This window comes from Monodon monoceros, unplaced genomic scaffold (assembly GCF_005190385.1).
Source record: "Monodon monoceros isolate NGI ecotype Baffin Bay Population unplaced genomic scaffold, NGI_Narwhal_1 Super_Scaffold_18, whole genome shotgun sequence".
Taxonomy (NCBI): domain Eukaryota; kingdom Metazoa; phylum Chordata; class Mammalia; order Artiodactyla; family Monodontidae; genus Monodon; species Monodon monoceros.
In genome coordinates, this window is record NW_021703774.1 from 93,288,383 (window position 1) to 93,302,171 (window position 13,789).

General features: G+C 36.2%; 1 protein-coding gene across 2 annotated transcripts in view; it reads right to left on the reverse strand.

The window, feature by feature from the left end:
• The window catches only part of MFSD14A (major facilitator superfamily domain containing 14A), a 49,619-nt gene that overhangs the window by 18,871 nt on the left and 16,959 nt on the right, over positions 1-13,789 (reverse strand). For both annotated transcript variants that reach the window (XM_029228145.1, XM_029228144.1), the window contains exon 2: positions 5,695-5,790. In XM_029228145.1, the coding sequence (XP_029083978.1) occupies positions 5,695-5,790 (96 nt within the window). The remainder of the gene's footprint in view (positions 1-5,694; positions 5,791-13,789) is intronic.

A 13,789-nucleotide genomic window follows, 5' to 3' on the forward strand; every position in this document is an offset into this window, starting at 1 on the left:
TTATTATTTATAGTGAAGACCCATGGATCCAAAGAAGGTGGGTGCAAACTTTCTGTAAAGAACCAGACAGTACATATTTTCAGTTTTTTCTAGCTTTGCAGGCCATACAGTCTCTGTCACAAGTGCTCAACTCAATAAAAGCAGCCATAGACTATATGTAAATGAATAGGCATGGTTGTGTTCCAATAAGACTTTATTTACAAAAACAGGGTACTAGCAGTATTTGCTCTGGCCATAGTTTGCTAGTTCTTGTACTAGAGAAAAAGATTTAAACTCCTTATCCCCAAACCTTTCGTAACAACTTAAATCTGCTTTTGTTCCAGTTATTACTAAGGGCCAATTCTTTCTAGGGACAAAGAATGGATTTGGTGTTAAAAAGAAAGAAGGACATAACGAATGCTTACAAGAAGTTTTGTAATACGCTAAATCTTATTTCTAACAATTCACTTTGCCAGGCCATCTTCCATTCCAATCAATCTGGTCTTTTCACTACTTTAGAAATATTCCTATGCTTTCCAATATTCATACTTGTACACATGATATCCTATCTACCATAAACGTTTGTTCCCCTTATCTTCCCTATCTAGTCGACCCCAAAATCTTCCATATTGCTCCTTTGCTACCAAACTTTCCTGTCCAAAGCAATCAATTTCTCCTTTAGGACCATATAATAGGTGATTACAGCACTCCCTTGGTCATCACATATAGCTTTCTAATATTTTTTATATTACAGTACTCTGTTACTTAGGTCTTGTATTTTTCATCTTTTCAGGTATTTGATAAATATTTTTCAATTATATTTCAAACTTCTTAAGGGCAGACAGGCAGTATATCTACTACACTTTGCATTTAATATATTTTTATTTCTATTAGTGCCTCATCAATAGAGTGCCTTCATATATTAACCGTTCACAAATGTTCATAATTAACAGATTATAAATTCTGCTTTCAAAATGACTTAATATAACATGACAATTATGCAAATTGATTTAACCAAATGTTACAAAATAAAAACTTTTATAACCCCTCCAAAGGAGTATAGCTAAAGATAAACAAACCCTCACTTTTTTTTTTTAACAAAAATTTTAACACAGAGACAAATATTAATATAAGAAGTAATAAAAATGTTGGTTGTAAAGATTTTTGATCCTGGGGGACCCTTAAGCACTGGGGCTGAATAGGAAAAAAATGTGTCATTTTCCAATAAATTTTATGGATCTTAAAATTTTTAAGAACTTAAAAACTTTTGAGAGTAAATAGTCCTTAAACTATTAAATGCTTCAGGACTATCTCTGAGCAAAGAATGCTAAGCCATTGATATAGAAGAAATGCTGGAGGACTGGAGCGCAGGGTCTTGCTCCATAACATGGATTGTGCATCTAGCAACCTGAACCATCAAATATTGGCCTAGTATTTCTAGAACCATAGGTCTGTCAAAAAGTGAAGCCAGTTCTTAGCATTATAGATCCTTAGTCCAACTGTCATTAATTCTCTTTATGTAAATGTATATTATTTAGTCAATCAATAATCACTGACTGAACACCCACTATGAGCCAACCATATAGTCATAACCTCTCGAAGTGTTAGATTACTGTCCTTAAAAATGTCAATATAAAATTCTTCTGTGTAATTAACGTAAATCCCCTTGTTGGAGATTTCACCATCCTGCCCTGGGCAGGTCCTCCACATAGAACGCAGCCTTTGTTCTTTTACTGTATTCTAGAACAGTGCTTTCTGGAAGCTCTATGGGCTTAAAACTCAAAGATAATTGCAACCACATGAAATTTTTTTAAAATTTCTTTTAACTTCACATTACTTTTTAAAATGAAGGTTATTATAAATCCAAAACCAAACATTTATTATAATTAATGTTTTAAATTTGGTTATCCATTAAATGAATTAATTCAAAGAGTATCTTTGAAAATTGAAACGCTTAAATTTTATAATTTTTGAGAGCTATGTATGGGAAGAGAGAGATACATAAAATGCAAATAAACTCAAATATATCTTCATCCTCACTTTCCCTTTTTAAATGAATAAGAGCTGTGACTCTCTAGCAGGCACCATTTATAATCAGTTTCAAAACACATAAGACAGAAATAAAATGTTTAAAGGTTAACAGACTTTTGGAAAAGAGAGCAAAGTGCTACAACTTGGTGCCTTCTACCCCAAAACTCACTTTTCCTCACACCCCAACATGGGGGAGTATAGGAGTCCAAAACAAAGAGAAAAAGCCTGCTAATAAAATCAACAACAATAAAAAATTGCAAGCAGAAAGTCTCAAAATGAGCAAAACCTTTTTTAAAAGCCCACAGTGAATTAGTATATTGGTTCTTAATTAGTGATATATACTAGATACATGAGAATCACTTCTAAAAAAATATACATGCCTGAGCCTCCCCCTTGAAAACTCTGATTTCAGCCAGAAAGGTTGTAAGGCCTAGGTATTTGGGGGAAAAAACAAAAACAGGTATCACTAATATTCACCTCTGGTTTAAAAAAATCACTGACTTAATAGATACCACATTCTAACAGCTGAAACCTTCATCTCCAGTAGGCCAATCTGTCCTAATGGGGCTGTTAAAGCCTACCCTGAAGCCAAAATCTCCTAAACTGATGGTTGCCTGGAGGGATGAGTAAGACTACAGGAGAACTCTACTGTTCTTACACATTTCACATTGCTTAATGGTCTACAACAGGCAGACACTGTGTTTCTAATTACTAAAAAAGTAACATATGTAACATATAGAGAGAGAACTGTATATATATATATAGATTTCCCATGCACAACTATTTTTCAATGATGTTTCAAAGATTCTTGCTGTTCCAATGCCCAAAGGCCAAAACACCAGTAAGTACCAAGAGTATAACAAATCTCAACACTTAGATACATCTAATCTCTACAATTCAATCCTTGTTTTGCCTAAACCACCCAAGGGTTTCCCCATCAAGCAAAAAAATATAGAGCACAAACACTGCAATTATGTTTTAAAATGTGTATACATTAAAGATGAGAAAAGAATCAGAAAAATAAAACTCTGAGCTTAACATTCATTTATACTTGAACTTATTTTTCATGAGAGAAAGCTTGATTTAAAAAAAAATAATGAAGTGAAAAATTGAAAAAGGTAAAGAATTATGACTATGATAATATTATGGACAACTGCCCCATGTAACACCTCATCATTTCACCATTTTTAAAAATTCAAGTATTAAAAAAAACATGGGAATTAAGAGTAACTGTTACAACAACAATGGGGCGAAAGAAGTCTTTCCATAAATAAAATAATTGGCAACAATGTTATAGCAATTATTCTAAGATATGTATTTATGCTGGCAATAGAAAAACAATTCATCAAGTCCCAAATTAGCACTTTTCATTTTCCTGACCATAATTCAATTCAGTATTCTAAAAAGTAAAAGAAAAAAGAGAGAAAAAGAAAAATCAAAGGTACTATCCATTTTTTAATCAACAAAAAATAGTTAAGAACGTACTAAGCACACAGTTTTCCCACAGCTATGAAAAATGAACTAACAAGCAAGCAGTTATATCTAAATAACTGGATTTCTTCCTTGTTCTTAAAGAAGACAATCTCTTTTTGTCCAATTAGAAAAAATGATACCAAAGTTAGACAAAAAGTTGAGATATCTAAAAACTATAAATGAAATACGAATTTAAAAAACAGCTACACGCACTTCAAATCATGATGACAAATTATGGAATCATCACAAAAAGCTTTTTTTTGATGGCTTGCTCACAGTTTACCCAATATTTTATCTCTCTACTTAGCTAGTAGTTGCGCTGCAGATAAACTCAACTACCTAAAACATGGGTATGAACCACTTGCTACCAGTATTCTCCAAGACTGAGCACTAGGAACAAAACAAGCCTAGGTTTAAAACCAAAACTGCAGTTTACTATCAGAGTAACAAGTTGCTTAACTCTTCTAAACCTTAATTTCCTCATCTGTATTATTGAAAATGAGGAGGACCCTGTAGGGGCTCCTGGGCACAGGGAGCCTTTCTGTTCAGCCTCCATGACCTTCCCTGAGTTCCAAAGGGCAGATTTGAACAGTTGAACAGTTGCTAATCCAGGAAGGGAAGGGATGCAGAGTCAAGGCAGGAACAGTCAAGAAACAATAGTGCAGCCTTGGGGCAGGATCCTAGTTCCACCTCAAGGGACACACATAACAATATGTTTAAGCCCTTTTATAGAATTAAAACCAACAAGTGGAAGATGTCAGCATTCTCCATACCAGAGAAGACCAACTGAGGCCAGACTAAAGGAACCAGAGAAGCTCATCAAGATTACCTGAGAAGAGATTAAAGGAGTGCAGGCCCTACACATACCCTCCCTAATCTTATCAGCAACTCCACCCTTGAACTATTGCTATAAAACTCTTCATCAAATCCTCCCAGGTTGGGACACATATTCATAGTTTCACAGAGGGCAGGAGCCCGCTGTGTTCCTCTTTGCCTGGCAAAGCCATAAAGCTATTCTCTTCTACTTCACCCAAAACTCTGCCTCCAAGATTTGACTCGGCACCAGTGTACAGAGAGGCTGAGCTTTCGGCATCATTATGAGGCTAATTCCTCATTGATAAAGTGGTTTTGAGGATTTAAAGTAATGTATTTACAGTGCTTAGACGTATTTACAGTGCCTGGACTCATCATTATATAAATATATACAAACTGCTATTACAAAGCTCAAGTACTTTAAACCATAGGACTAATGATCCACCAGACAGATTTATATGTTAAATTGGTAGATTATAAATAAGCACACTCTAATATTAGAAAGCTAATACAAAGGTGTGAGAACACAGTTATTACAACACCACAGTAGCCCCTTGACATCAGGTTATTACAGCATAATGTGGTTATAAATGTCATAATCATAATGATTATTAGACTAGTTCAATCTATCTATATATGATCATTCAATTTATGAACAAAATTTTTATAAAAGTCTTTTTTGTGTATCAACAAACAAGCTCATGAAAAAACAAGAAGTATATATCTTTAAAAATCTGTTCTTCTGGGATTTAGAAAGCTGTACATTTATCCTGATTACACCTTTCAAGATATCATAGAGGTCTACCATTACTCCTTCCTTCATTCCATTCCCCTCATCTAAACCGACAGGAGAAAACTAGCTATCACCTAAGATGTTTGGTCTGGCAGGGAGGTCTTTTTGTGAGGTTCTAAACCTGGGAATATTTGAGTAAAATCAGCTTAGAGCTATGAAAAGAATGACCTCTCTAGATGGTTACCTCTAGATCCTCTGCCTAAACTAAAAGAAACTTGTATTTGGAAAATGCAACTGCAGGAATGAATCTCAAAATAATAATGTTGAGTGATTCAGGGCACAGACACCATTCTTCCTAAGCTTGTCAGTATAAGAATCCTTTCCACCTTCCCCAGAGGGGGGACTGAGCCCTGCTTAAACTTGTCCAGTGTTCACCAGAAGAATCACACCTGCCCAAGCCCTGCTAAAAAGTAAGGGAGAAGTAAAGGTTGGAAAAGACAACTAAACCAGTAAAGTACAGTACTAAAGGGCTGACAATATTGGTGGGAGAATTAACCTTGGAAAGGAAAAAGAGCCTTTTTTTCCTCCCCAAACTGATTTCCCTCCTGAAACCGAAGAAAAAGAAAATTTAAAGTCAGTGATAAATAAGTTAAAAGATTACTTACCACCAAGGTGGGTGCTGTCAATAATCCCCAAGCAAAAAACTCCAAAAAGATGATGATAACCGCATGATAAACACTAGGAGAACCTATTCCTTGAGGCTACAAAAACAGAGTTTTAAAACATTAATGGTGCATTCCAGAATTACTAACAATGACAACAGTCGATAAATATTTATGGAGAACATTCATGTATTGGGCACTATGCCAAATATCTGGACACTCATTGTCCCTGTCCTCAAGGTGATGGGGGCAGACAAGGAAACAAATACATACATTATATAAGCACCGTGTGCAATGGGAACACAGAATCCAGAGTGGGGAGGGGAGTATCAGAATTCCAGGAGGAAGGCTGAAAGGAAGTAGGCCAGGAGCAAGAGTGGGAACGAGGACAGCAGAAGTCAAGGAAGTAGCCTGCACAAAGGTGGCAAGGCTTGAGAGCAGGAGGCATTACAGGACTCATACAGTTCAGTACAACTACAGCACGGGCTGCACACTGAGAGTACTGAGAGATGAGCTAGAGGCACACAGGGCTACTTCCATGCTAAGGAGTCTATGTTCAATTCTGAAGGCAATGGGGAGCCACTAAAGGATGTTAAGTAAGACTCATGTGATCAGATGAAAGTTTTAAGAAAGATCATTCCGGCAAAGATGTAACAGATAGATTAAGAGGGGGCAAAACTAAGGAAAGTTAAGAGGCTACTGCACTGATCCCAAAACATAAATGAATCATGTGGCAAGAATGGTAACAGACACCAACATGGTTCAAAAGCAGAAAAGTCCTGAATAGTATATGAGAGATCTTGGACTTGATATACACAAGAAAGACATTACAAAATTAACTTTATACTGCTGCTAGAGATATCTTAAGAATTACTTCAGTTGCTGGGTTTTATATTTCTAAGGGCAATATTAAACTGATAGAAAAGCAAATGACCAATAACATTAACTCAGTCTCCATTAACAAGTTTATATAACAGAAAGACAACTTTAATGAATACATATAACAATGTCATACTCAAGTTTTAAAAATATATTCAGTAGTCTTATGTGCAAAATATTAATAGTATTTGGATTTCTCTATACACTAAAAACGATGCTACATCATTTTATAAAAATAGATGTCTCTCCCAACCTGCAGAATACAGGTACCTGAAAACCCCCTTGGTAGGAGAACCTGCAGTTGAGGAATCAGAGACAACAGAGGTGGGGTAGGGGTTGGGAGACATAAGAGCTGAAGGACCATGGCTGGGAATGAGTGTATTCGTTCTCCTCATTCATTCAACAAACATTCAGAGTACCAGAGGTGAAAAAACCAGTAAAACACACTCCCTGATCTCAAGGAGTTCACAGTGCAGAGAGGAAGAGGCCTCACCATAATCATCTGCTTATATGTAAATGCAGGAAGAGATACATACAAGTTAGGAGGCAAGGAAAGGTACTGCCAGAAAATGAAGTAGCGTGGATAGTCACATCAGAGGAAAAAACCAGACGAAGTAGACAATGGCCATAACAGTTTGAGGCTGAAAGGAAGGCAGAAGTAGCCTCTAAGCTTTGGTAAGGAGTTTTTCATCTTCACTCTAGAGATACAGGAAACCACTGAAGTTTTAAGCAAGAGAATGGTGTGATGAGACCTGCATTTTTCAATACATCATGATGATTTCCTAAAGGATGTAACAGGAGCAAACTGCATGCAGAAGCAGGCTGTTAGAATCAGTTCAAACAAAAGGTGATGAGGGCATGACATAGGGGAGTGGCATGGATGCTGGAGGGGAGGGAACTGAAATAAGAATTTAGGATTTGAAACTGAAGGAATCTGATAAATGTGGGAGGGAGAGTCAAGAAGAAGACTTCCAAGTTTTTAGCTTGGTTGTCTACTAGTGGAAGCTGGTAGCTTCCTAGCTCTTTTTTCCCCATGAGGCTCAGATTTACTTCAGATTCCATCTACAAGATAACCCTTGTACTTAAAACATTTCTATTGTCCTCTGAGGGCTGATTAAAACAATTAGTCAGCAGCAAATGTGATATTTGAAACTACCAGAGTAGGTGAGATGAAGTGTGAAAAGAGCAGTGGGCTAAGACAGAGCCCCAAGAAACACCAAAATTTAAGTAGAGTTGACCCTTGAACAATGCAGGGGTTAAGGGGCACCGAGCCCCACACAGTCAAAAATCCATGTATAACTTTACAGTCAGCCCTCCGTATCCAGGTTCTGCATCTGTGGATTCAACCAACTGCAGATCATGTAGTACTGTAGCATGTATTTATTGAAAAAATCCACGTATAAGTAGACCCAGGCAGTTCACACCCATGTTGTTCATGGGTCAACTGCAGTGGGCAGAAGAAAAGGAACCCATGAAGATAAAGGAACAATCAGAGAAACATCAGGAGAATCAAGAGAATACAGTGTCACATGACAAAGGAGCAGTTTTAGGAAGGAAGGGGTAATGCCCAGTACCAAATAGATAAGGTAAAAACAAATGTCCACAGGATTTCGTTAAGCTCCAAACTAGTTTTGTTCACCATCATATACACTCAGCATCTATTAAAATGCCAAGCAGAACTTCTCAGGGCCTTTAACATGCTAATTTATATTATATTATTTATAATATGAATCTCCAAGAAGATATTATTTTCCAAACTTGACCATGAAATCCTCTGTCATATAAGAGACAGTATCTCACCAACACTTGAGTTCCTTGGAAAACTGTCTCAGGAATACTGATAAAAAGTAAGATGATAATTACATAACAATGTGTATAAATATACACATAGAGCCAAAAGCCTGGAAGTGGCTGCTTAAGTGAAGAACACTTAATCATTCAAGGACAGTGTTGGGAAAGCTTTGCAAAGGTATTAATAACATAGAGGGAGTAGGGATGGAGCAAAGTGAATGGATACAAAAAAATATTTAAGAGGTAGAATAAGGACTCAGTCAGTGGATGACTAGATGTAGCAGAGGAGGGTAGAGAAGATCAAAGATGAAAAGATTTCAGTTTCTGCCTTGGTCAGCTGGACAGTGAAGAAAAGGGAAAGAATAAAAGATTAGTTTTAGGCATACTAGTTTGAGAAAAACACGTACAGCATTAGCTGAATTTAAAGAAAACAAAATGAGTAAACTATGCAAGAAATAGCAAAAGATTAGTATCTTAACTAGGTAAAGCATTCATGAAAACCAATACAAAAGCACTATGACGCTATAAAAATATAAAGAATATAAACAAATAATTTTTAAAATAGCTCATAACATTCTATCATGGAAATAACCAAACATTCAGTAAAAGCTCCACCACAAAGATGTTCACAGCAGCATCATTTATAGTAGTAAATATGGAAATCTAAATGTTCAACCTTTAGTTACATAGCCTATAATCAAATCATGGTATATAAATTAGACAGAATAATATGCAGCCAAAAACTGTTTATTGATAATCTTTAATGACAAGTAAAAATGTTTATGACAATGTTAAATTTAAAAAAATCAAAGGAGGATATAAAATTGTGTAATTTCAACTATGAAGAACAAAATAAAAACTCACCTCAATGTTAACAACAGTTATATTAGGTAGTGATTTTAAGTGACATAAAATTGTTTATTATGTTGTTCTGAATTTTCTAAATCTTTTCTAATAGTCATGACTGTACTTTAAATAAGAGGGGCTTCCCTGGTGGCGCAGTGGTTGGGAATCCGCCTGCCAATGCAGAGGACACGGGTTCAAGCCCTGGGCCAGGAAGATCCCACATGCCGTGGAGAAACTAAGCCCGTGCGCCACGGCTGCTGAACCAGTGCTCTGGAGCCCGTGAGCCACAGCTACTGAGCCTGCGCTCTAGAGCCCGTGAGCCACAACTATGGAAGCCCGAGCGCCTGGAGCCCATGCTCCATAACAGGAGAGGCCACAGCAATGAGAAGCCCGTGCACAGCAACAAAGAGTAGCCCCCGTTCACTGCAACTAGAGGAAGCCCGTGCGCACAACGGAGACCCAACACAGCCAAAAATAATAAAATAAATTAAAATAAAATAATCACCTCACGTCGGTCAGAATGGCCATCATCAAAAAATCTAGAAACAATAAATGCTGGAAAGGGTGTGGTGAAAAGGGAACCTTCCTGCACTGTTGGTGGGAATGTAAATTGATAACAACCACTATGGAAAATAGTATGGCGGTTCCTTAAAAAGCTAAAAATAGAACTACCATATGACCCAGCAATCCCACTACTGAGCATGTACCCTGAGAAAACCATAATTCAAAAAGAGTCATGTACCAAAATGTTCATTGCAGCTCTATTTACAATAGCCAGGACATGGAATCAACCTAAGTGTCCATTGATAGATGAATGGATAAAGAAGATGTGGCACATATATACAATGGAATATTTCTCAGCCATAAAAAGAAATGAAATTGAGTTATTTGTAGTGAGGTGGATGGACCTAGAGTCTGTCATACAGAATGAAATAAGTCAGAAAGAGAAAAACAAATACCGTATGCTAACGCATATATATGGAATCTAAAAAAAAAAAAAAGGTACTGATGAACCTAGTTGCAGGGCAGGAATAAAGAGGGAGACACAGAAAATGGACTTGAGGAAATGGGGTGGGAGGGCAAAGCTGGTGCGAAGTGAGTAGCATCAACATATATACACTACTGAATGTAAAATAGTTGGCTGGTGGGAAGCAGCAGCATAGCACAGGGAGATGGGCTCGGTGCTTTGCGATGACCTACAGGGTGGGATACGGAGGATGGAAGGGAGGCTCAAGAGGAAGGAGATATGGGGACATATGTATGCATATGGCTGATTCGCTTTGTTGTGCAACAGAAACTAACACAGTATTGTGAAGCAATTATACTCCAATAAAGATCTATTAAAAATAAATAAAAATAAAAAATAAAATATTTTTTTAAAAATAAATAAATAAGAGGAAAATGTTTTACTTATCTAAGAGAAAAACTATGTAAAAGATAGGTAGTTGCATATGCTTGTCCCTCCTAAGCCATTCTCTCATATTTCCCAGAGTTGGGGGAAAAAAAGTGTGTGTGTGTGTGTGTGTGTGTGTGTGTGTGTGTGTGTGTGTGTTAAGGCAGGGCAGGGAGAGAGATAGCTGCTTGCCCTAAGGTACTAGTAATTTTGAGAGTTGTATTATATCCATAGTCATCTATCCTGTTTTAAATGAATTCAAAAGCAATACAAGATCTTAATGAAACTGACAAATTTTTAAAATATTTTACTAATCTGGAATTACAGAAACTTCTAGGCAGGACTTTTGATGTTAAGTTTTAACAGAATACCGATCCATAATCAAAATTCCAGGACAATTTGGGAAGAATACAAGGGTCATGGCCTGGGCAGAAAGACTAAGGGAAGAGGGTTAGCAGACAGGTAGGGGGCAAATATTTGACCAGTGCGTTGTTTACAGCATCAAGAGTAGAAAGTTCAGCATAATGAGATCATATCAACATATGACATTTGAAGATTCTCAAAAGAATTAAGAGGTACACAGTGGAAAATTCTGAAGGAGACAAATTTGAACATAAACTAACACGTACCCAACCCCAAATGCCAAGATATTCCGCCTAAAAGCGTAATAATTACTATGCCAAAAGTCCATTCAGCTGAGTAATTTCCCTCTTATGGAGGCATGAGAGATGATTCCACGGCAGTCACCTCTAACTTCAACCTCAGAAGTCAGGGACAATCTCCTTTAACCCCACCTCCACCCTCCAATCTAATTCCATTTCCCAAAGCATACTTTCCATTGGTAACATATTTGGTTTCATCATCTAGGCTTTTGGCTAAGCCTTTTAAAAATCTACTTATTTAGTCTTCTATCCTATAACACTAGATAACTTTTACAAAGTTATATTTTGTTTTGTAAAGTACCTATTTCATTTTATTTAACTTAAACTTACCTTTTTCAAGCTCACGCTCTCTGAGGCAGGCCCTATGCTTTATTCTTCTACAATCTGGAGCATGTGGTACATGCATAGCACAAAAGGGTTTAATAAGTGTTTGCAGAACTGAAATGAATTACTCTGTAAGTCTCCTCTACCTATCACTTTAGGCATTCAGTATATGGTTACTGTATTTAAATATTGTTAAAAGGGCAATATATTCATTAATTAAATTTGCAACTTCCCCTATTAACTCCCTCCTCTATACTCTTATTGTCTGTTAGTGTATCATCTATCACATGGGTTTACTGTACACATACATGAGATTAAAATAATAAAAAAATCACTAAAGACTTAGAATGATTTAAATTCATAATCTTATTTACCCCTTCTAACCTTTCAAGTTAGATACTGTTATCTCCATTTTACAGTCCAATACAGCATATAAGAGATGGATCAGTCAATCCAGGCAACTGCAAAGCCCACCCAAGTCTGGAGCTACACTCGTTGCAGTGGTTACACTGCATCTATTACCACAGACTGTTACTTAAGAGTAGGGATCCAATCTTAACCATCTTAGTATCTCAATGCATAGCTCAATGCCTAGTATAGAAAGGGTATTTCATGCTCATGGACTGACTGATAACCCTTATCATGAGAGTCAGTAGCTGTTAAATGACTTAAGTCACTTTACCTCTCTTAGCAGTTAGGGGTAAACTATTAATTTCTTACCAAAATCCTCATCTAACTCTCAAATTCCACATCTATGATTGTCCAATCAATATGAGTTTATGAATCCAGCAGTTATTGTGGGGAATATGGACTTTAATAACTTATGTTATATTCCTATCAATGAATCAGGGACTTATATGGGTTGTTGGCCAGGAGAAAGAAGTAATTCCACCACTAACTGGGCATTATAATCCTTTTTATTAAATAGAATGTTATCATGTGAGTAAACCATGAGAATAAGCCAAACTGAGGATCATTCTTCAAAACAAAGGCTTAGACTATTAAAAATGTCAATATTATCAAAAATAAACAAAAAGCTATTCTAGACAGAAGAGACATGGCAACTAAATGTAATAATTAAATTCTGCATCCAAAAAAAGACTATAAAGGACGTTATTGGGAAAATTGGGGAAATGTGACTGGCCTATATATTACACAATATTATTGTATCAGTGTTAAATTTTCTGAATATAATGATTATATTGTGGTTATGTGGGAGAATATCCTTATTCTTAGGTGATGCATCCTGAATGTTTTAGGGATAAAGTGTCATGATGTCTACTACTAACTCAAATGGTTCAGAAAAAAATGAAAAAATATATATAGAGAAAGGAAAATCAAATGTGGCAAAATGTTAACAATTGCTGAACCACAAATATATGGGATGGGCAAATAGATATTCATTATGCTATTCTTGCAACTTTTCTGTAGTTTTGAAAATTCTCAAAATAAAAGTTGGGGAAATAAAAAACACAACGAAAAAAATAAGGTATGAAGGAGAATAATTTTGAACTTAGAATTTAATACTGACAAGTTATCAATCGAGAATGAGGATAAATCTTCAGAAAGAAACACTGAATTTTCTCTGAACAATATATAACTAAGTTTACTAAAATAATTTAATGTAAAAGTCTTACACAAAAAAAGACAAAGATTCTTAATTATAGACATCTAAGACCTGGAGCTTTTCATGGAAGAACACTAAAACAAAAATTTCTATAGCGAATACCGTAACTACAGAGCTGCTTTCCTGGGATCCTGACACATTATGGAATAACTGGAGGAAATAAGGCTTTACTACTAGTAATTGGTATCATGTTTCCTCTCTCACAAAGTCAGCTGGTGTTTTCTTATTTTCTATGACCTTAATCAGGCAAGGCAAGGTTTACTACATTTGTGAACAAAAAGAAAACTGATCCTTTATATCCTGAAAGTATGAATCACCATAAACATGTAGAGACACCATTATACTAATTAAGTCACTTTGGCTTAATTTGCAGCGAGACTTCAGAATTATTTTATGGATGCATTATGGATCAATTTAAAAGAGATATTCAATATTTGTATATTACAGAAGTGAAGAGGTATTGGTTAGATTGCCCCTAAACAGAGTGGAATACACTTCCTATAAATATTCAACAAGAGTATAGTGAGGGGCTTCCCTGGTGGCGCAGTGGTTAGGGGTCCGCCTGCCGATGCAGGG